Raw genomic sequence first — 21,592 nt, 5'->3', positions numbered from 1 at the left:
TGAAGGTGCATCTCCAGATCGTCAGGGTGACTGGCGCGGCACAGCGGGATGCGTGCTTCCCCTGGACGCCAACGCCACCAGTAACACAGCAGCTAAAGCGCATAGCGCAGCTGGGATCGCTGCGGCACACATCGGCAGAATTCTTTGGTAATAACGGACAAGAAATACCGAAAGAAATCGCTTTCTGACTCCCTGTGCTCCTAGTTGTTTACCGGAATTAGCAGAACGCAGTTAGTCGTCCAAAGATGGGACTGCAGCTCTCGGGGAAGCTGCGGGTGCCCGGGGCCTGATCAGCGTCACCTGGAAGGGGAAAAGGGAGAAAAAAAACATAAAAACGTGCCCGTGGCGCCTGGCTCTCAGGAGGGCTTGGCCTCGGCGGCGGCCGGCCGCCATCACCAGTCGGTGTGCGTGCGTTTGCCGTGCGCCTGCCTGGGCCCGCGTAGCGGCCTCCCGGTCCGGCGGGCACGGTTGTGGGACGCCTCCCGCGCCGGCAGGGCACCGCCGCTGCTCTGCTGCTGCCGCCGCTCGGCATCGCTGCCCTCTTCGGGAGGAACGGGGAGGCAAGAGGAGGAGACCGGGGCGGCAGGACGCGCCCCCCCCGCGCCCCCCCGGCAGCAGAGGCCCCGCGCTGGAGGCGAAGGGCAGCGAGGCGCCCGCGCCGCCCGCCCGGGCAAGGCGACGGCCGGAGCTGATGTCCCCGTCCCCGGTGTCTCCGGCGTCCCGCTCCAGCGGCCGGCATCAGCTGGCGGCCCGCGGCCAGCCCTGGGCGCGGAGGTGCCGGGGGACGGGACGTGTCCCCTGCGGCGTCCCCAGCCACCCCGGGGCGGGACCCTCCGGGGGGGCGTGGGGACCGAGACCCACGGGGGTCACGGGGAAATGCCACCGGGGAGGCACCGGGGCAGGCGGACAGCGGCGGGGAGGGAGGGCGGGGCACAGGGGGCCAGGGACGGGGTCGCCACCGGCTGCTCAGCCCTCGGGGGCTGGCGTCCCCCGCCGCTCCTCCATCCCCGCGGGGGCCCGCGGCCCCGGGAGCGGCCCCGGGGCAGGGCAGGGCGAAGGCCCCGCCGCAGGACCGGCACCGCGGCGGCGATGGGGAGCCGGAGCCGGCCCCGGGGCGCCGCCGCCATGGCAGGCAGGGCGGCCGGTTGCCGCGGCGACGGGGACGTTCCGGCGGAAGTGACGCTCGGGGGAAGGGCCGGAAGTAGCGGACGGGACCGGAAGTGCCGGCGCGATGGCGGAGGTGGAGGCGGCGGGGACCGGGGCTGCGGGCAGCCCCGAGGCCGGCAGCGGCAGCGGCGGCGGGTGGCGGCGTCCCCACGGGCCACTCCAGCGGTACTACGGACCGTCCGCGGCGGAGACGGCGGAGGCGGCCCCGGACCCCGCCGACATCAACGGGCCCCACTTCGACCCGGAAGTGTTCCTTACTAAGGTGACCTTTGACCCCGCAGTGGCAATACTGAGGCCCCAGGGGGGGAGTTGGGGGGGGGCGGGGGGCAATTAGCGCTCCCGGGGGGGCAGCTGAGGACCCCAGGAGGGCCCCGGGGGGCGGCCAGGGGCCTGGGGGCAGTTCGGGCTCCCCCGGTGGCAGCCGGGCCCTGAGGGGCAGTGGTGACCCTGGGAGGGCCCGGGGGGGTCAGGGCTTCAGGGGCCAGCTGAGGCCCCCGGGGGATTGGCGGCAACTGTTGCCCCCCTGCAGGTGCGCAGCGAGTGCCCCCTGGGGCAGCTCTTGGCCCGTGAGGCCGCGCTGGGGCGGGAGATCCGCGCCCTCGACAGCGACATGCAGACGCTGCTCTACGAGAACTACAACAAGTTCATTTCTGCCACTGGTGAGCACCCGGCGGGGGGAGCGCAGGCGGCCGGGGGGGACTGGGGGGGCCCCGGGCAGCCGAGGGACCCAGGCGGCCGGCTCCTTCTCCCCAGACACCATCCGAAAGATGAAGGTTGACTTCCGGCGCATGGAGGCAGAGATGGACGATTTGGCTGCCAACATGGCCGCTATCAGCACCTCCAGTGCCCGCGTCAGCGCCGCGCTGCAGGACCGGCACCGCCGCGGCGCCCAGCTTGCCGGTACGGGGAGAGGGGGGTCCCGAGGGGGCAGTTCTGGGGTGTTGGGGGGCAGATCTTGAGGTTGGGGGAGGCCTTGGGGGGCAGATCTGGGGGTTGAGGTGACCCTGGGGGCAGATCTTGTAGGCAGAGGTAGATTGAAGGGGGTTGGGGGGACCTTGGGGGACAGATTTGGGGGGTATGGGGCAGAACTGGGGGTTGGAGGGCAGATAATGGGGGGGAGGGCTGAGGGGCAGATCCAGGGGGTGGGGAGACCCCAAGGGGGGCAGATCTGGGGGTAGGGGGCAGATCTGGGTGTTGGGGGCCGATAGCAGGGTCTTGGGAGACCCCGAGAGGGCAGATCCAGGGTGTCGGGGGCAGATAACGGGGGGGGGGGCGGGGGCTGAGGGGCAGATCTGGGGGGTGGAGGGACCCCAGGGGGGCAGATCCAGCTCCTGGCCCCGCCCACACTTGCTCACCCCACCCCAGCGGCTGGCCCTGTCCCACAATCTGGCCCCGCCCCTTTCTTGCCCCCATCCCTAACCTCCCCCCCTCCCCCCGGCCCCCCAGGGGTGCAGGCGCTGCTGCGGAAGCTGCAGTCCCTGGTGGAGGTGCCGGGGCGGCTGCGGCGGTGGGCAGCACCGGGGGCGGAGCCTGCGCGGGCCCTGCGCTGCCACGCCCGCGCCCGTGCCGTGCTCCGCCACTACCGCCATCTGCCCTCCTTCCGCGCCATCGAGGACGAGAGCCATGCCATCATGGCCGACCTGGCCCAGCGCCTCCGTGCACGCCTCCGGTGCGTTCACGCCGGAGCCTACTGACAGCAGCGCTGGGAAATGGGGTTTGGGGGGATGTTCACCCTGGAGCCTACTGATGACAGCTCTGGGAAAGAGCCGGGGGGGGAGGGAGGTGTTCATTCTGGAGCCTAATGATAGCCATTCCAGTAAACAGCCTTCTTGGAGGGGTGGTGGTGGTTGTGGTATGTTAACTCTGAAACCTACAGAGCTACAGGAGACAGTTTTTTAAGGGGTCAGGCGTGTTAAATCTGGAGCCTAATGATAACAGCCCCCAAGAAACATCCTAGGGAGGGGGGCATTTACCCTGGAGCATATTAATAGCAGCCCCAGGAGCCATCCCTGGCGCAGAACGTTCACAGGGTAAGGGGGAGGATTGTGACCACTGCCGACAGCTTTTAAAAGGCAGCGTGACGTGGGGTTTTCTCACCTGTCTATGGTAAGGGGATAATTCGGGAGCCTACTGAGGGGTCTCGGTGATTTTTCATTATTATTGTGAACTCTGGAACCCACTGATGATCTTCCGTGAGTTTTTTATTGCGATAACCACTGTTAACTTCAGAACATGCTGATGCTATTAAGTATTTTTTTCCCCTTTGTTTTTTTGAACAATTACTGTTTACTCTGAAGCCTGCTGATGACTTTTATTGCTTATTCCCTGCTTTCTTGCTGTGCCACTGTTAACCCCGGAACCTGCCACTGTCCCCAAGTAACCCCATCGCTTCCCGCCCCGCCAGGGATGACACCTTGGACCCCAAGGAGCTCACCGAGTGCGTGGAGATGCTGTTGCAGCTGGAAGAGCCACCTGAGGAGCTGTGCGAGGAGTTCCTGAGCCACGCCGGCGCCCGCCTCGAGGCCGAGCTGGCAGCGCTGGAGGCCGAGCTGCCCCCGGCTGACCCCTCCGGCACCGCCGCCACGCCGCCCCCCGCCTCCGACATCCTCGACTTCGTCGACCGCGGTAGCTCGGCCTTCGTGGGCAACCTGTGTCTCCTCGCGGCCTCGTACCGCAGCCTCTTTGAGGGGCGCCCGGGGGCTGGGGACGGCCGCCTGGAAGCCTTCGCCGCCACCCTCACCACCCGCTACTTTGAGCTGCTGGAGCGGCGCCTGGCGCTGGAGCGGGGCCTGGGCGACACCTCGCTGCTGGTGCGGGCGCTCGACCGCTTCCACCGCCGCCTCCGCGCCCTCCTCGAGCTGCTGCCCGCGGCCGGGGCCGAGGCGGGCGCCGCACTGGTGGCCCGGGCGGCGCGCGAGCGGGTGGACCGCTACCTGCGGGCGCTGCAGACCTTCTTCCTGGGGTGCCTGGGCGACGTGCGCCAGGCGCTGGCCGCTCCCCGGCCCCCTGGCAAGGAGGGTCCCGGCCTGCCCGACCTGCTGGCCACGCTTGCCTCCTCCATCCTTGGCCAGCTCAAGGCCGTCCTGGCCTACGTGCAGCTCTTCACCGCCAAGGACGTCGCCTTTGCCAGCCTGCCCTACTTCAAGGTGGGCTGTGGGGGGGCGTGGGGCAGTTTGGGGGGTCGCTGGGGCAATCTGGGGTTGGCCCAGGGCAGTTCGGGCGTTGCGCGGGGCAGGTCAGGGCTTGCGCAAGGCCGACTGGGCGGGTCGTGGGCGATTTGGAGGTTGTGCAGGGCAGTTTGGGGGTCGCTGGGGCGGTGTGGAGCTCGTACAGGGTAGTTTGTGGGGTTTTGTGGCCCCAGGGTTGTATTTTTGGGGTGTAACCCCTTGTTTTCGGTCGCAGGGGGAGTTCTGCGTGGAGGCGGTGCGCGAAGGGCTGGTGGTGGCCTTCGTGCGCTGGCTCTGCCGCACCGCCCGGGGCTTTGCCGACGGCCCGGCTGAGCGGGGGGCCCCCGCCGCACCCCCGGCCCTGCTGCTGCTCCTCGCCCGCCTCTGTCTTGACTATGAGGCCACCACCATCAGCTACATCCTCACGCTCACCGACGAGCAGTTTCCTCCCCAGGTGAGCCCCCAAAACTGCCCCAGTTGGCCCCAAAATGGCCCTAAAGGGACCCTGAATGTCCCCAAAATGTCACAAAACGGGTCGGCATCCCTCTGTGTCCCAGCATCCATTCAGGACACAGTGGCGGGTGCCATGGTGTGCGTGGAGGCCTGGGGATCTTCCTTCTGTGTCACCCAAAACATCCCTGAGTGGACCCAAAATGCTCTGATTGTCCCCAGAATGGCCCCAGAGGGTCCGGGATGGCCCTATGAGACCTCAGGTGGCCCCAGGTTCCTCCGTGGCCCTGTGTCCACCCAGGATGCGGTGGTGGAGACGATGGTGTATGTGGAGGTGTGGGGATCTTCCTTCCGTCTCTGTGTGCCTCCAGATGTCCCTGAGGGACCCCAGAATGTCCCCAGGTCCCCCTCCCTGCTGGTGCCCCATGTCCCTCCAGGCTGTGACCCTGGGGATGGCAGTGCACATGGAGGCAGAAGGGTCCTTACCTGTGCCAGCGTCTCCCAAATGTCCCCAAGGAGCTTCTGCGTGTCCCCAAGTTCCCCCAGATGCTCCAAGGATATGAGGGTGGCAGTGATGCTGCTGCAGGTGGAGTGGCCCGGAGAGCATCCCACATGTCTCCTGATGTCCCTGTGCCCCAGGACAGCAGATGGCGGAGGCACGGGGGGCCCTTGTGTCCCCAGGCCACAGGGCCAGTGGCGACGGTGGGGACAGCGCCGTGCGCCGAGGCGTGGGGGTGTTCCTGCGTGTCTCCGCATGTCTCCGTGTCCCTTGCACCCCCAGGACACAGGCCCGGCGGTGACACCGGGACCGGCGCTGTGCGCAGAGGCGCGGGGGGCGGCGCAGCGGCTGCTCGACCACTACGTGCAGGTCCAGGGCGCCGCGGTGGCACAGATGCTCAGGAAGAGCGTGGAGACGCGAGACTGGTTGGGCACCGTCGAACCCCGCAACGTTCGTGCCGTCATGAAGCGCGTGGTCGAGGACATCACCGCCATTGATGTGCAGGTTGGGGCAACACCAGGAGCCCAAAGGGGCTGGGGGGGCCTGAAGTCCCGCGGGGGGTCCCAGACATCCCCGAGGGTCCCTGGAGAGGCCCCGAGGTCCCCATAAGGTCCTTGAGGACTTTAGGAAGTCTTCAGAGGGCCTCTGCAGGGGTCCCTGAAGTCCCCTGGTCATTCCCAGATGTCTCGGAGGGTTCCTGGGAGAGCTGGGAGTCCCCGAGGGTCCTGGGGCAGGGGGCTGAAGTCCCTGAAGGGTCAAGAGGGGATGCCTGAGGTCCCCATAGGGTCCTTGAGGATCTTGGGGGGTCCCAGAAGGGTTTGGGAGGGTCACAGAGGATTTGGGGGGTCCTGGGTGGCTTTGGGGGGTCCCAGAGGGTATTTGGGAGGATGCTGGGATACCAGCACTGAGAGGGTGTGGTGCCGCAGGTGGGGCAGCTCTTCGAGGAGGGGGTGCGGCGGGCGCAGAGCAGCGACTCGAGCCGGCGCGCCTTCTCCGTCTACAGCAGCTCACGGGCACCCGGGCGCTACGCCCCCAGCTACACCCCCAGGTCAGCCCTGTCACCCAGGCCGCCTCTTGGCCACCCCCGGGCCACCCCGTCACCCCTGCACTCCCTCTGTCACCCCTGTGGTAATCGCTACACCTTCCCCGTGGCCCTCGTCACGTCCCCAAACTGTCGCAGTATCCCCTGACGATCCCCACGTGCCTTGCGTCCCGTGATCATCTCCTCTCCGTGTCCCTGACCATCCCCACGTTCCCTGACTGTCCCCACCTCCACCGCCCAGCCTCACGTTCCCCGTCTTTGTGTCCCCAAACAGTCCCAGTATTCTCCTGACTGTCCCTGCATCCTCTGACCATCTCTCTGTCCCCATTCCGGTGTCTCGTGACAGTCCCTGTGTCCCTGCCCCCACACCCCCTGGCTTTCTCAAATACTCTGCTGTCCCCGTGTCCCTGACTCCTGGTGTCACCGTCCCCAGTGCCCCCATGGACACCCACCTGCTCAGCAACATCCAGAAGCTCTTCTCCGAACGCATCGACATCTTCAGCCCTGTTGAGTTCAACAAGGTGAGGCCACGGGGACATCCCTGGGTCCCCAAGGGCCCCCCCGGTCCCCATGTCCCCGAGGTCCCTGAACTGCCCACCTCCTGTCACCCATGTGCCCATGCTGGTGGGACTTGGGGCCTCCCTGCACTTGAGGAATCCAGGCCGAAGGAGCCCCCGTTCCCCATGTCCCCAGTGTCCCCACATCCCGTGTGTCAGGACTCATGGGATCCCTGGGGCCTGGTGACCAGGATGAGAGGATCCTAGGAGCTGCTGGCCTGCAGAGGGGCGTCCCCAGTGTCCCCAGTCCCCCTGCAGATGTGACTCATGGCCTTCCTGCCCTGGGGGCATCCCTGTCCCGCTGTGCCACATGTCCCTGCTGTCCCCAGGTGTCGGTGCTGACTGGGATCATCAAGATCAGCCTGAAGACGCTGCTGGAGTGCGTGCGGCTGCGGACGCTGGGGCGCTTCGGGCTGCAGCAGGTGCAGGTGGACGGCCATTACCTGCAGCTCTACCTCTGGCGCTTCGCCGCCGACGAGCGGGTGGTGCAGGGGCTGCTGGACGAGGTGGCCGCCAGCGCCGCCCACCGCTGCCTCGACCCCGTCCCCATGGAGCACAGCGTCGTCGAGCTCATCTGCGAGCGCGGGTAGGACATGGGGACACGGGTTGATGTACAGGACGTGGCATCGCATAGCGGGGGGACAGGGGACATGCCTTGGGTCCTGTTAGATACCTGGGGACAGAGCTGTACCCTGCGAGTCCCCACACGTACATGGGGACGCTCCATGTCTCCTCCCCCACATGGCAACGCACAAGGACGTCCCCTGTCCCCACACACAGTAACAGGCAGGGACAGCCCCTGTCCCCGCACCTGCACAGGGTCACCCCACGTTGTCACCTCCCCCAGCCCCAGTAACACCCCACATTGTCCCCCCCACCCCTGTGACGCCCTCAACGTGTGCCGACACCCCGAGTTGTCCCTGTGGCCCCAGTGACACCCCGTATCATCCCCCCACCTTGGTGACATCCCCTTGTGCCGCCTGGGAACACCCTGGGCACAGCCCCCTTGTCACAGTCGGGGACAATAAATAAAATGTGTGAGCTGTGCTTGGTGTCCCCTGCCTGTGCCTGGGGAGGGGACGGGACACAACAGGGGCAGACGCCTGGGTCCCTGGGGGGCGGCAGGGGTGTGCAGGGATAAAGGGGGGTCACTTTGATGCCTGCGTCCCTTGGCCACCTGTGTCCCCACGGGGAGGGGGGCAGACCCGGCCCCTCGCACAAGCACCCTTCCTTTCCCCCCCAGACCCTTGCACAAGCGCGCCGTGTGCGCCCGGTGCCGTGCACGAGCACCCAAGCAGCGCCCGGCCCCCTCGTGAGCAACCTGGGGGCGCCTGGCGCCTTGTCCGGCCGCCGCCCTCCCAGCCGCCTCTCGCAAGCAGCTCGCACGCGCCCAGGGCCTCGCAAGGGGGCTGCAAGGGGACGGGGGGGGCCGGAGCAGGGGCAGGGGCGCAGGCAACGCCCTGGGCCTGGGGTCGGGGAAGGGCCGTGCCGGGGAAGCAGCCCTCTGAGCACCGGCCCTGGAAAAAGGGATCCCACGGCTCAGGCGGGATGAAGGGCGTGCACAGGGTCAGGGACAGCTGGCACAGCAGGGCTTCATGCGCTGAAGGGAGTCCCCGAGCTGTCCCTGCACGGGACGAGACAGCGACGGACTGACAGCAGCGACAGAGAGCCCAGAAGGGTCCCAAACCACAAAAGTCAGGGACAAAACCTTTGGTGGGCCCTGAACAAAGGGCTGGGTGATGCTTGGGGCCGTTAGCTAGAAGGACAAAACCCTGGGGCACGAAAACCCGGGGACGCTTCCACTGCAGGTGTAAATACCTGCACACCGCTGAGGCAGTCAAACTTCCCATCGCTGTCCCAACACTCCCAGCGTGGCTTTGGAAAAGTCGCTTCGTCTGTCTCTGTGGCATCGAAGTTGAGAAGCCTAGTCACCACGAACTCCCCAAACGACTCGGAGAGATGGGCAGACAGACGGACACTCCTGCTGGAAGAGATCGGGAGCATCTGAAGAATCTTGCAGACAGGGGGTCCCTCGATTGGAGAAGCCAGAGCGACTGAAATGAGAGCTTTGCTCTCTCACTGCCCTCCGCCGCTGAGATCGCGGCACAGACCTCTTGGGCCCAGCTCGCCCTCCCCCGGAAAAACCACGCGGATTAAGGGACAGCCGGAAAATAAGACACGAAACACAAATTCCAGGTGTGCAAGCGTACATTCCTGTATTACGTGACACCAAGCGCCCAAGAGCACACGGCTCCTAGAGCGCGCACACAGATCACATCCGCGTTTCCCTTGCTCCCGTTTCTGCCCTGCAGACTTCATCCAGGTCTGGCCCTGCAGGCTGGACCTCCCCAGCTCCCCAGCAGCCGGATGACACAACAGCACACATGACAGGGCCCAGCAGCCTGCGTGATGTCACAGCGCGTCCCCGTAACACGCCAAGGCCTCTCCCCAAGGCCGCCGGGCAGCTGACACCACAACCTCTCCTGCCCTCGCCGCGCTCTGCCACCGAGAGCTGCAGCACCCGCCGAGCTCATCCGCACCCGCTGCCATGGCCAAGGCGGAGCGAGGTGAAGCGCTGCTGCTCCTCCCGGGGAGCCTGCGCACCGCGCCGCTTGCAGGGAGCCCTCAGCAACTCTCCCAGTCTATCCCGCAGGCTTCGTAGCCACGTCCAGCGTGGAGGGAGCCTGGGTGGGGACCTGGAGGCCCCACCGCCCACACGGCCCCATCATGGCCCAGTTCACCAGCCCAGGACCCAAGTACTCCATCCCTGGGACAACAGGTAAACCCCCAGCGCGGGGGGCACCCCCTGCCTCCAGGGGACGAGCAGCCCCAGCTCCCTTCCCCTTTGCGCCGAGCCTCCCTGCTCCCAGCTGCAGCAAGGACACGGACCGGCCGCGGGAAGCTGGGTCTGCGTCTTTGCTACCAACGGGCTGCTCCCAGCTCCTCCCTTTCTTCTCCTCTTCCTCTTTGGCTTCTCCTCCTCCTCTTCTTCTTCACCTCCTTCTTCACCATCTCCTCTTCTGTTTCACCTTCTCTCCCTGTTCTTCTTCTCCGCTGCGTAAAATCGGCGGTTGCGGGCAGGTGTCCTTTCACAGCCTTTGCTTCCCAGGTTACCTGGCTGACAACCCCACCAAGGCCAAAGCCCCTGCCTACACGTTTCAAAGGGCCAAACCTCCCGCCGCAGAGAGCTGCTCCCCGGGCCCTCGGTACTACGTCCAGCCCCGCGTCACCAGCAACGGCAAGGACGTGGCCCCAGCGCAGCACATGGGCGGGCTGCCCAAGCTCAAGACCGCGGTCACCCCTGGGCCGAGTGAGTGCCGCGCCCCCAGCCCTTCGCTCAGGCGAGACAAGCACGCCTTACTCGTGCCCTGGGCTGCCGGGGCACGAAACCCTCGGCTCGCGCCCCGACGGAGCTTCAGAGGGGTCCAGAAAACAAAGGAGGCTGAGCGCCTCCTCCTGCCCTCTGCGCTTGGCTTGGGGAAGAGAGCCCGGCTTCACCGCTCTTCTCCGCTCCTCCTCTGCCCCAGGCGACTACTCCATCGACAAGGCCAGCAAGCACGTCTACAGAAGCCCGCCGGCGCAGTCCCTGGCCTTCCGGCACACGGCCCTCAGAGCCGACCAAGCGCCAGGTGAGGGCACCCGGGGGAGCAGGCACGCTGGCAGCCCGCCCGCCCGCCCGCCCTCCGGGAGCCGCTGCTGGGCCGCTTTGGCAGCGGGCCCCAGGAAAAGCCCGCGCGGCAGGATGCAACCGCCTCTTGACACACAAGCACAGCGGCTTTGCCAAAGACCTCTCCAAGGTGAGCCACGCTTCTCTGCCGCGGCAAAGCCCGTGGGCGCTAGCAGGAATCTCCCTCCTCCTCCTCTGGGAAATCGGCCTCTCCACAGGGCAACACGAGGCGCCCTTATTCCCGCCGCTCCGTCCCTCTCGCACCACTGCTCTGCCCAGCCAGTTCAACCAGCGCAGCCGCGGCGACGGCCGCCAAGAGCCGGCACCTGCCTTTGGCACCCAGCAGCCTCCTGCCTCTCTCCCAGACGCCGGGTCCCACTGCCTTCCCCAGGGTGGAGCTGGACATCTACAAGAAACGGGCTCCCGCGTACACCATGGGAACCAAAACCGGACTTGGAGGTGACCAAACGCCAAAGCCGGGGCCGGCAGACTACTGCCTGGGAAAGGTAAGGCAGCCTGCCCGCCGCTCCTCCTCGGCTTTGCCACAACCAGCCCTTAAGCATCTCCCCCTTCCGACGGGGCTTCTGGGAACGCTCTTGCCTCCCCGTTCCTCCCGAAGAGGGCAGCGATGCCGAGCGGCGGCAGCAGCAGAGCAGCGGCGGTGCCCTGCTGACGCAGGAGGCGTCCCACAAGCGTGCCCGCCGGACCGGGAGGCCGCTACGCGGGCCCAGGCAGGCGCACGGCAGCGCACAGCAAATGCACGCGCATCGACTGGTGATGCCGGCCGGCCGTCGCCGAGGCCAAGCCCTCCTGAGAGCCAGGCGCCACGGGCACAAATTTTTCTTCTCCCTTTTCCCCTTCCAGGTGACGCTGATCAGGCCCCGGGCACCCGCTCCCACTGTCGGACTCTGACATTCCCTCTACACAGCCCCTCTCCCCGCGGGTGTCTGACCCGCTCACACGCTGCGCTGGGAAACCCCGCTTGCTGCATCCTCCTGCTTCTTTGTTGTTGTTGATGTCACATAATACAGGAACGTACATTTGAACACCTGGAATTTGCGTTTCGTATCTTATTTTCCCGCTCTCCCTTAATCCACGTGTTTGTTCCGGGGGAGGGCGAGCTGGGCCCAAGAGGTCTGTGCCGCAACCTCAGTGCGGAGGGCAGTGAGAGAGCAAAGCTCTCGTTTCAGTCGCTCTGGCTTCTCCAGTCGAGGGACCCCCTGTCTGCAACACCCTTCTTTTTGTTCACTATTACTTTACAGCGATCAGTTATTAAGCAGGGAGAGGCAGAGGAAAATAAAGGTATTCAGCGAGTGGTTCCTGGTACCCTGACGTTTGGTGTCTTGCCAGCTCCTGACAGACGGGGAATCCCTAGATTTATGTTGCCTTAGGAATTGACAAGGCTCTGAGTCTGGAACAGAAACAGTAGCAAAACGTTTACAAAAAGATCAAAGATGCAAATACATTAAAAAAAACCCCTCTGCTGAAATTGAAGGAGCTGCTAAGCCCTTCTGAGGATGAGTATGTATTTGGCTTGGCCCCAACCTGCAAGTTGCCACAGCAGCTTCTTGGGAAACAGCAGAAAATCCATGTGAAAAGTAAGCAAAGCAACTGCCGCCTGGGGAGCCCGTGCACGCGTACCCATCCAGGGAGGAACCAAGGCTCGGAGCTCGGACCGGTTCCCGGCAGAAAAACATTTCTAGAGGATTTTCTTTCTCCCTCCTTCGCTTTTACACACGCAGCTGCAGCTGGAAAAGCGGTCAGCACGGGGAGAAAGCTGCCTTGGCTGGGGCGCGATGCCCTCCGGCCGCAGAGCCGGATTGCCGACCCACGCGCCTGTGTGCGGGCGCGGCGGGTGAGCCCGTACACATAACAGCGCTGCTGGTTGGCCTCTGTCAGAACAAACAGCATCTCCGCCTGACAGCAAGGAGGAGAAAACAAGACCTTTATTTATCAAAACAGAGGACAGAAGCAGTTTTAAAGCATCATCCGAATTTGATTTAGAACTCCGTGTTACCTCTGAAGAAGGCAGATCTAAACTCGACTGCAGGTGACCGGCTGTAGCACCCAGCCCACGGCGCAGAAAAACCCCTGCCAGCACCTGGGTGTCTGCCTTTTGTCGTCGTCGTTTCCCAGAGGCGCTGGGCGTCAGCAGCTGGAGGCGGTGGAGAAGCGTTGTCAGCGGCTGGGTCCGATGTTTGTCCATTTAAGCCTCTGCCCGCACGAGTCTCTGCAAGAGCAAGCGGGAGCAGTGAGTGCAGGCTGCCCAACGGCTCGTGCAGAGCAGAGCCGGCCCTGGCTGGGGCCGGGGCTCCGGATCGCGGCTGGAGGCTCCGGCAGGGCTCGGGTGGGGGCAGCGGCTCCGGCTCCCTCCCGCCGGCGCTCCCCGGGCCAGGACGTGCCACCAGGCCCCGCGCGAACGCCAGCACAGAGCGAGCGTTGCCTGCACCCAACCCTTGCTCGTACCCAGCGCTCGCTTTCGCCCTGGCTCCGTTCCGAAAAACGCACCTGCGTGAAGCAGGCGCCTTCCAGCGGGCGGTCAGCGCGCCCGTCCGCTCTGGGCGACAGGAGAAAGGATTGTGTTTGCTGTGGAGCCATCGCTTGTGAACGGTCTCCCAAAGCGTGTGGGAGCTTTGTGCGGGCGTGCAACGGAGCCCGGGGCCGAGGGGTGCTCAAGTTAGGGTGTTTGGGTGCTCCGTGCCCAGAACGCGGTACGAGGCTGCAGAGTTAGAGGCGTTTCTGGGGACAATAAAAGGACTGAATTACCAGCAGGGCGAGGAGGGCCTTCACGTGCTGAGGAGAAAGCCCGTCGATACATTCCTTCAGTGCGGTCAGAGCAGCTCTGGTCACATCATCGACTTTATAGTGAGAAATTGGCCCGGCGTACAGCTGCTCCGCAGAGCCTTCAAGCAGCGTCTGGAGAAAGCTCGGGACAATCTCATGAGCAGAGCCCGCTCCTGGGGTACGAAAGACAAAGTGGAGTGCAATGAGCAAACCCTTCACCTGCTCGGATCCAGCTTCTGCCCCCTAACGCCCTCCGCCCCCCGGCGACGCACAAGTCGCACTGAGTTTTTGCAGAGCGCGTTCCCAGCTTTGCAGGGCCGGTTTTTAAAGCTGTCAGAGAAACAGGTTGCCACTGCAGGAGCTGCTCTGCGGCACAGGTCCCTGGGTGGAATCCCACCGGTCACGGACAAGCTTCTGCCTGCCTGGTCCTCAGCCCTCCTCTCTTCTCTCTTCTCCTCTCCTCTCTCTGGACCCAGCTTCTTCTCAGGCTTTGTGGGATTTTTTTTCTCTTTTCCATGCGCCTTTGCTCCTTACCTGATTCCCTGTTCTCTAACCAGATACCAAAAACCATTCGGCTCCCTTCTCTGAATATGTCTGTGTATTCGTCACCCAGGCTGTCTGTAATATTCAGTAATTACATTTTTTCTCCGGTCTCTGGAATTGTCAGCATTTTAGATGAAAGTAAACTGAAAATGTTTCTACTCTCTTAATCTCTTTTCTTCAAGTCCACATCTTGTCGCCTTCTGAAGTCGTACCTACACAACTGCCTAAAAGGGCTGATTTTGAATTTACACTTAACGTGCTGTTCTTCCAAGACCTTGCTGGGTTTTCCAGGGCTACTCGTGCAACTTGATCTCCTTTCCATATTCTCTTTGTACGAGTTGTCTTGATTTAATCACTGAGCCTTGACTGAAAAAAAAGAACAATCATCAGTCTGCTAAGTTCTGTCCCTTCTAGTAAAATTCTGGGGTTTTTCCTCCTTTTATTGTCATCCTTGTTCTTAATTTATGAGGTTTAATGTGAGAGTCACATCGATTGAAATCCATTTACTTTACCTGCTTTTATAAAACCCTTAGGTTCTTCAGCTGACGAGGTAACGTACGGAGTACAGCCTGCTCCTGCCCACCCGGCCGTTCCTCCTACGCTAACTGCTGGCAGCGCCCTCCCGGCTGATAACCTGGGAGCGTTAACCAGGCTGCGAGCCCGCCACCACCCCCTCAACAGGCTGCGTTACGGCTGGGTCCACAGGCGTTTTCACCTTCCAAGTTTACGTCTTTCCCCATGTTTATTTTCTGGTTTCTGGCCCTTTGGCCTCCGTGTCGCCTCAGAGGAGGCTCCCTTGTGGGCTCAAGGAGCCAAGCCTGGAGGTAATGGTAGGTAATGGTAGTAGTGACCCAGCACTAAATAACAGAGTCACGTTGGGTTCTTTTGCTTACGGCTGAGTCCCCACACCTGATCGAGTCGCTGGAGCCAGCAGGACGGATCGTCTGATCTAGCGTAGGCGCCGGGCTGCCATGAGGTGCGTCGTCACCGACTCACCCAGTCCATCGAGTTGAAGGAGAGCCAGGGTGGGTACGCGAACACTGGCCGTCACCGTGCAGAGACCAAACTGAGCGGGTGAACCCTGCTGTAAGTGTCCAAGTGAAAAAAAATCTCGGAGACCTTCCACAAGCTGCTGGGGTTGGTATTTTCTTGGAGGCTGGGTAGCTGAATTTCCCTGTCGTCACCAAAGCCTTCGGTGCTAATCGAGGGGGCAGCGTTTCTGCCGGCAGGGACACGGCGTGCTTTCTCGGCAAATTTTAAACGAGGCATCAAGATGCCTTTCAGTTGCTTCCTAGAGTAGTTTCTACCAGGGGTTTTAATGGCACTCTGAATAGTTTGAATACTTTGTGCAGAAGTTTAATGAGTTCAAGGTTATAAAAAAAAAAAAAAAAAACATTAAAAATTTAAAATTCTATTTTTTTAATTGGCAAAACTTACCAAGGGAGCTGCAGAGCACCACGGCGACGAGGAGAGCAACAGCCAGCTTCATGGCAGAGCGCACCGTTCTCCGTCTGTCGTGTGCCGAGCTGGGAAGGCCAGCGAGCGCCCTTTGGAGCCAGCGCAGGGACCTGGGTATATATGTGGGGAACGGCGCAATGCGAGGGGAGGAATGGGCCCAACAGGTCACGCAGCTGCGCTAAAACTGGGTCCAGGTCATGCTTGTTTATGAAGTGAGCAGATGACAAATGTGGGTGACCTCTGCTTTCCTCGGCTGCTGCCGTGGGACCTGGAACAACGGACATCGCGCCCCGTCAGCGAGAGTTCGCGCTGACATTAGGCGTGGGGCGCGTGGGCTTGGGAGCTCAGCACGAGGAGTGAGATTGCTCTGTCCCTGGAAGATGCAGAACCGCAAAATCGGCAGCCAAGATCCTGCATCAAGCCATTTTATCCAAGGCGCTTTCAAGCTCATTTGTTCCAGCCTTCTGATGTGATTTCATGCAGAACTGCTGCCACTTCTCTTGCAAGAGAATAATTATTCTTCTATTGTTTTCTTTGCTTCTCTTCTATAATTCCAGTTCTGCAGGGACTAACGTGTCTTTTTAAGTATCATGATCTGTGGTGGCCTAGGGGAAAAAAAAAAAAAATATATATATATATGAAAAATAGGCTGATGCATGAATGACAATAACCACACGTTAAGGAAGACCATCTTTCATAGCTTCTATACAGCTTAGCAGCTGCTCTCAGCCAAGTGTGCACTGCTGAGGCACGGAGAAATTGCCTCCGTGAATGCCCAGCTGGCAGCTGCATCGGACACGTTGATAATCTTCGGAATAATATCACAGCGTCACTCCTGAACTTAAAAAAAAGTGAAGCACGTTTTTAAGGTAAAAATTAAAGGCCTGTTGGCCAGCTGAAGCAACGTGTGGCGCAGGTGGCTGGTTCTTGAGTTGCAGACCTAACGCTGCTGCTCTCCGAAGGCGCCCGCCGTGCCCTGGCACCCCCGGCAGCACCGCTGCAGGAGGCCGGAGCAGGGCCGCCTGCGCAGTCCCACCCAGCCCGGCTCTCCATCGCGTTTCACCGAGGGGGCCTGGCCTCCCGAACGCAAAACGACCACGGAGCATCGCAGGCTTCCCGGGGCGCGGGCTGAGCCCGTGCTTCGCCTTGGGGCTGTTCGGTTTCTAAGCTGCAAGTTCAAGGAATTCAATTTGAAACGCTCCCGGGAGGTTTTACCCCCGGCTGTCCTGGCAGGAGCTTGTCCTCATCTTTGCATCCCTGGAGCTGACGCCCCTGGGAGCGAACAAGGGTGCCCCTGAAAATGAAGGGTTTTTTTCATGCTCTTCTGGTTTTAAACAAAGAATGTATATAATTCTAGTTTAAGAGTGTGAATTTCTGATTTGCCTCGATTAGCGACAAGCAGCTCAGCAAGGGCTGTGATGAGCGGGAGGGGAGCAGATCCTTCCCTGGCGTACGCGGCCCGTTATTGTCTGCTTGCTGGAAGACACGCAGCGCCCGTCCCCACTGCGGGGACCCGCCAGCGCTGTGGGACGACGGCACCGCACCCAACCCGCCCGCTTTTCTTGCTTTGAGTACGTTCGGACTCTGCGCATAGGCAATTCTCCAGGTGCAGGTTGCCGGGAGAGCTTTTGGAGTCTCCGTCCTTGGAGGTACTCCCTACGTTCCCAGCAACGCTCCCTCCTGTGACAAACGACCCGAGGAAAGAGAGTGCTTTGCATTGGCTTTGCAAAAATCCATCGCGCTTTTCTTCGAGAATGATTCCTGTTTTCTCTTCGTTGCGCCTAACGTAGCGTAACCGAGTGACAGCTGCCGGGGCATCGCACTTGTTCGCCTGATAACTACAGGGAGGATGATCTCAAAACAAATGATCGAACCCTACATTTGAATAAGATTAACAAACAAAGGCAGTTATTTATTCTACTCTATTGTAGATGAGATGTATTTGGATGAAAATAAGCTTCTAGAGTCCCTGAAGAGACCTGTGACAGCCCTGGAGGGAGGAAACAGTATTTGGAAATACGTATCCCTTGGCAAGGGCTGCTAATCGGGATTTCCCTTGTAAGCTACTTAATGTCATTTGGGGGTTTGTCTAAAAGTGTTTGTTTTTCTTGTTTTCCTACTGCTGGCAATATTGTCAGCAATCAGGTCACTAGAATCCATTTTAATTAATAATAATATTTTCAGGCTGATCCCTGAACAGTCAGAAGATAAAGTCTGGGTCCAAACTTTCTCGGAAAGGCCCCCGCGTACTTTGGAGCGCGTGCTGTGGCGTGCCAGCCCCGGGAAAGCTGGCCTCTCTCCCCGTGCGCGCGGGGGAGCGACAAACGGGGGACGGTGAGAAGGGGAGGACGTGAAAGCGAGGGGAGTTAGCACCTGGTTTACGGAACAGCCTTCCCTCTGACCGGCAAAGCCCCTTTGCAGACAGCAGGGTTTTCTTGCCTGAGCGGCGCCGCAGCCGGGCCACCGCCTCCCTTCTCGGCCACCGCTGAAGTCTGTCTGGCACCACGTTCCCGGGGGACGTCCCGCCTGGGCTCCGCGGCTCCCTGTGCGAGGGGGAAGGGGATAGTGACAGCTAAGAGAAAGGCTTGGCAGGGCTGCAAATCAAGGACAGCACCTCGTGCTGTTCTGACGCTCCTGTAGCCTTGGTTTGAGTCTTTCCACCATGAATAAGGCTTGAGATTTAGCGAGGCTGTAGGCAGATCCCTTGGGATACACGTGCTGCCTTCACGGCCACCTGCCAGCTTCGCTGCTGTCCGTCCCTTTCCTTCCCTGCAGCACTGTCGTGCTCCCCAAGCCGTTGTGCCGCTGTTCCGACCCTGCTGCGCCCGTTTGCAGGTTATGGATTGGATTTTGCAGGTCATGGAAAGGATTACAGCTGGACGCAACCGCGACGGTTACCGTCATCTGCTCCTACTGTTAAGACACAGGCAAGTTTTAACAAATTTGCTGTTGAAAACACTGTGGTCCGTGAAAGCAGGTGACGAATGATGTTTTGTTGGGTTGTGTCTCTTGGCTGGCGCAGGTTGGATAATCTGGAAAGCACGCAGATAAAAATCTTAACTGCTTAATTCTCATTTATAACCCAAACATTGAAGGATTTAACTGTTGGCCTCTCTTACCACAGATCAGTACCGAAGCGAGTTTGCACGATGACTTCTGCGGCTCCTCTGTCTGGGCTTTCCTTCCTTGTCCGCAGGCAGCCGGGGCAGAGCGGGGGAGAGTTTGCGTTGGGTGGCTGGGCTGAGCCCCAGCTCGGGGCTGGGCCAGCAGCGCGGGCTGGAGAGCACGCAAGGTGAGACCCCCTGTAGCCGCAGCTCTAGGGCACGTACCCTCATTTCTAGGAATCCTTCCTGCTTCCGCTTTGTGGAAGGGACCCTGCAAATAAAGCTGTTGTGCTTCAGCGACAGCATTGACGAGCTCAGGAGAGGGGCACCGCTCCCCACCTGGCCAGGTAAGGGGCTGACTTCCACAGCAGCGCAGAGCCTCGTGCCCCATTTCCATGCTTTCTGCGGTTGCAGAACTCTCTCACCTCTCGGGAGGGGAAAGAACGCACGCACTTCGCTGTCCCCATGGAGTCCTCCTGGCAGCGGTGCCCGCGTGGTTCTCACTTTGTACCGCACAAACATTAAGCTAAACTTAATGGGTTTTTTTGTTTCCCTTTTATTTCTTATTTTCTTTCCAGGTGCATACAACCTGCACGCTTCTGCAACCATTCTGGGTGCCGCTCTCGGGTGTCCGCAGGCACGCGCAGCTCAGGCTGCGGCAGGCTGGTCCCGGGCGCCAGGCGGGGCCGTGGCTGCAGAGCACGACGTTCGCCGAGGGTCGGAGGCGACAGGGGAGCCCCCAGGCCTTCACGGGAACGCGCAGCTCGACCTTCCGACAGGACATAAGCCGAGACCTGCAACCGCCTTATTAGCGAACGTTTGAGGCTAAAGGCGCACAGAAAAAGGCTGAACAAACACAACGTTCTCCAGGCAAGCAGCAGCAGAACCTGGCTTGACCTGCCCCAGGGGGATTGTTCGTCTGTTTGCTGTTCCCGGGGTCGGTGCTGGGCGCAGCGCAAACACGCGCTGGAGGAGAGGCACCACCTGGGCTCAGGGCAGGAGCGGGCGAGGCGGAGGCGGCGCTCCTGGCACCGCCAAACGGAAAGTTACAGGCAGAAACGCAAGAAGCCGATTTCACCAGGGCACGCGGTTGCTTCCCGCCGTCATTTCAAGAGGGGGAGGCGACGAACCCGCGCTCAGGTCCCCGTGGAGAGCCCTCTCCCCAGCCCTCTGCCACCCCCCTGAACCAGGCCTGCGGCAACACCCAGACCGCGTTTCCGACCACCCTGCAACCTTTTCGTGCTTGCTCGGCTGCCAGCTGCGGTTTAGTGCCGAGCAGGTGGGGGCTGCCTCGGACGGGGCCGTTCTCCTCGGGCACGGCCACATCCTCCGAGGCAGGAGGTCCCAGAAAGGCATCAGCCACAAAACGCCGCCGCTGTGCTCCAGCTGCGGAACAGCCACACGTGCTAGGTTTAATGTCATTCAAAGGAGAAAGGATACCCAGCTGTCTGATATCGGAAAGGGAATGCCAGAGTAAGTCCTAAGTGTACGTGGGCAGAGGCAACGGGAACCGAAGCTCGGTAAGGCTTTGGCTGGGATGCCAAGCTCTCATGCATGCTTAGAAGTGATTTTTAGTAGTTCTATTTACTTGAAACTAGCTTTTCTTGCTAGATTTCCAGCACCTCTGAGCCCAAACAGGATTGGGATCCCACCTGAAAACAAACCTGGAGGAAGTGCTTTGCAACGACAGTGATCCCGAGGACGTGCTGAGGCCCTGGCTCACGTTCCTGGTCCTGATCACGTGCTACTGAGACCTGGTAAGAAAAGTCCCTGTCTTTTTTTCTTTTCTTTTTTAAAGTGCTCTAAACAAAGCTGAACCACGACAGCTTAGCTCAGAGGGGCTCGCTGCTTTTTCTACGTACCTGCTGAAGTCTGCAAGACATCGTCCCACTCTGCTTACCTTCGAGGAGGAGCCTGGAGCATCTGACAGAAGCAAAAATCTCAGGTAATTTTGTAATAAAGAGTTAAACGGCTCAGAAGTGATACTGTGACTGTTTGCTTTGAGGCCTTCTTGAAGCCAGAATCTGTCTCGTCATTGCAAGTCATATCTGATGGTGAAAATCAGAGTTATAGATTTTACCCTTGTTACTAAGCTGAAGTGGTCCTTGAAGACTGGAAACGGCTTTTCTCTTGGCCAAGAATCTGCCCTCTCAACCTTCTGTCTGGCTGTTTGAATTCCCAGTATTCCTTTTTCACAAAGTATCGAGCACTCAGCATGATTAAAGAGATAGTGCTAACCCCCCCCCCCCCTTTTGGACTTGTCAGTAACTAGAAAAGGCAATACATTATCAGATTACGGGGTTTTTCCCCCCAGTGGAATGAAGTGTTGCAAATTACTGCTGGCCAGGTTCACGCACTTGGGAAATACTGCTTCGTGCCTGCCCTCTTTACTCCCCTAGGTTCCCGCTGGGCCCTGGCTGCAGCTACAGGCTCGGTGGGTCTCGCCATTTTGTCACCTATGCTTTTATCAAACTTCTCCGTAAGTCAGAACGGGCAACACAACACAGAGCTGATTCGGAGCCGGGGGGCGGAATAACCTCCGCATGCCACCAGGAATCTGTCTTGGACAACAGCAGAATAACCGGGGTTTTATGGTTAAGACTGTCTTCACTCAGGAGCAACTTCTAACATCTGCCTGTGCAACATCTACTGAAATTCCGCCCGCAGGCGGGAGGCCCAGCCCAGGGTCAGGCACAAACCCGGAGTCAGGCTGTGCCAGAAAGCACAGCATTAGGGCCCAGGACAGGCTGCCTGGGCAAGCGGGAAGAAAAATTACAAGAAATACCTGAAATCAAGAGTAAAAATAGCTTTCTTAAAATCTTGAGGTTGTAATTTCCTGGGATTCCTGCTTGTGCTTTTTGTTTGTGTGTTTTTAAGCACCAGTGCTCCAGTTGCATCCTGTGACTGAAGTTCCGCTCCATCTGGTGGTGGCAACGCTGAGTATTCTCTAACCTTGTACAAGGAGCGAGTTACAGGGATGTAGGTTAGTTCAAGATCAAGTCAAGCCGCGTATTCCTTAGCAAAGATCTCTGGGAATGTATCATCGTGCCAAACTGTCCCTCTGCCAATTTCCAGAAACAAAAGCCGACAGTAAAACTAGTCAGCCGATTCCGCAGGGTTACCAAAGCACAAATCTTTTCCCCTGTCGCAGGAG

General features: G+C 60.7%; 3 protein-coding genes across 8 annotated transcripts; 2 read left to right on the top strand and 1 right to left on the bottom strand.

Moving 5' to 3' along the window:
• The first annotated feature begins 1,192 nt into the window (after positions 1 to 1,192).
• Positions 1,193 to 14,437, top strand: VPS51 (VPS51 subunit of GARP complex). Of its 5 annotated transcripts, XR_015700400.1 has the most exons (12): positions 1,193 to 1,429; positions 1,697 to 1,826; positions 1,921 to 2,067; positions 2,614 to 2,836; positions 3,572 to 4,313; positions 4,570 to 4,788; positions 5,566 to 5,787; positions 6,210 to 6,331; positions 6,759 to 6,846; positions 7,212 to 7,468; positions 8,691 to 9,078; positions 9,195 to 9,330. XR_015700400.1 is itself a non-coding variant. In XM_087739032.1 (11 exons), the coding sequence occupies exons 1-11, from the start codon at positions 1,232 to 1,234 to the stop codon at positions 14,420 to 14,422; spliced, it is 2,361 nt and encodes a 786-aa protein (XP_087595158.1). In that variant the 5' UTR covers positions 1,194 to 1,231; the 3' UTR covers positions 14,423 to 14,437. The 5 variants fall into 5 exon arrangements, 4 of the variants coding, with proteins under 4 accessions (XP_087595158.1, XP_087595148.1, XP_087595168.1 ...); XM_087739032.1 differs by lacking the exons at positions 8,691 to 9,078; positions 9,195 to 9,330 and adding an exon at positions 14,410 to 14,437 and having other exon boundaries at positions 1,194 to 1,429; XM_087739022.1 differs by lacking the exon at positions 9,195 to 9,330 and having other exon boundaries at positions 1,194 to 1,429; positions 8,753 to 8,937.
• On the top strand, positions 9,321 to 11,621 carry CIMAP1A (ciliary microtubule associated protein 1A). 2 transcript variants are annotated; one of them, XM_087739096.1, is made up of 6 exons: positions 9,321 to 9,449; positions 9,536 to 9,661; positions 9,992 to 10,192; positions 10,410 to 10,679; positions 10,768 to 11,055; positions 11,414 to 11,621. In XM_087739096.1, the coding sequence occupies exons 1-5, from the start codon at positions 9,431 to 9,433 to the stop codon at positions 11,010 to 11,012; spliced, it is 861 nt and encodes a 286-aa protein (XP_087595222.1). In that variant the 5' UTR covers positions 9,321 to 9,430; the 3' UTR covers positions 11,013 to 11,055; positions 11,414 to 11,621. The 2 variants fall into 2 exon arrangements, with proteins under 2 accessions (XP_087595222.1, XP_087595214.1); XM_087739088.1 differs by having other exon boundaries at positions 10,410 to 11,055; positions 11,414 to 11,620.
• Positions 11,766 to 17,340, bottom strand: SCGB1C1 (secretoglobin family 1C member 1). The gene is made up of 3 exons (XM_009463660.2): positions 15,314 to 17,340; positions 13,316 to 13,506; positions 11,766 to 12,779 (listed from the first exon to the last, which is right to left on the bottom strand). The coding sequence occupies exons 1-3, from the start codon at positions 15,363 to 15,365 to the stop codon at positions 12,756 to 12,758; spliced, it is 267 nt and encodes an 88-aa protein (XP_009461935.1). The 5' UTR covers positions 15,366 to 17,340; the 3' UTR covers positions 11,766 to 12,755.
• Between the last annotated feature and the right edge of the window lie 4,252 nt (positions 17,341 to 21,592).

The sequence above is a fragment of the Nipponia nippon genome, unplaced genomic scaffold, assembly GCF_047370975.1.
Source record: "Nipponia nippon isolate SJK-2023a ecotype South Korea unplaced genomic scaffold, ASM4737097v1 scaffold_10, whole genome shotgun sequence".
NCBI classification, from domain to species: domain Eukaryota; kingdom Metazoa; phylum Chordata; class Aves; order Pelecaniformes; family Threskiornithidae; genus Nipponia; species Nipponia nippon.
The sequence above is the reverse complement of the archived record's forward strand: the minus strand, read 5'-3'. Positions and strand labels throughout refer to the sequence as shown.

Coding starts and splice junctions, on each gene's coding strand:
- VPS51 (XM_087739022.1), top strand. CDS start 1,232: ATGGCGGAGGTGGAGGCGGCGGGGACCGGGGCTGCGGGCAGCCCCGAG. Junction 1,827..1,920: donor CAAGTTCATTTCTGCCACTG/GTGAGCACCCGG, acceptor CCTTCTCCCCAG/ACACCATCCGAAAGATGAAG. Junction 7,469..8,752: donor GAGCTCATCTGCGAGCGCGG/GTAGGACATGGG, acceptor CAACACTCCCAG/CGTGGCTTTGGAAAAGTCGC.
- CIMAP1A (XM_087739088.1), top strand. Junction 9,662..9,991: donor CTCCATCCCTGGGACAACAG/GTAAACCCCCAG, acceptor TTTGCTTCCCAG/GTTACCTGGCTGACAACCCC. Junction 10,193..10,409: donor CGCGGTCACCCCTGGGCCGA/GTGAGTGCCGCG, acceptor CCTCTGCCCCAG/GCGACTACTCCATCGACAAG.
- SCGB1C1 (XM_009463660.2), bottom strand. CDS start 15,365: ATGAAGCTGGCTGTTGCTCTCCTCGTCGCCGTGGTGCTCTGCAGCTCC. Junction 13,507..15,313: donor GGTGCTCTGCAGCTCCCTTG/GTAAGTTTTGCC, acceptor TTCGTACCCCAG/GAGCGGGCTCTGCTCATGAG. Junction 12,780..13,315: donor AGGCCCTCCTCGCCCTGCTG/GTAATTCAGTCC, acceptor TTGCTCTTGCAG/AGACTCGTGCGGGCAGAGGC.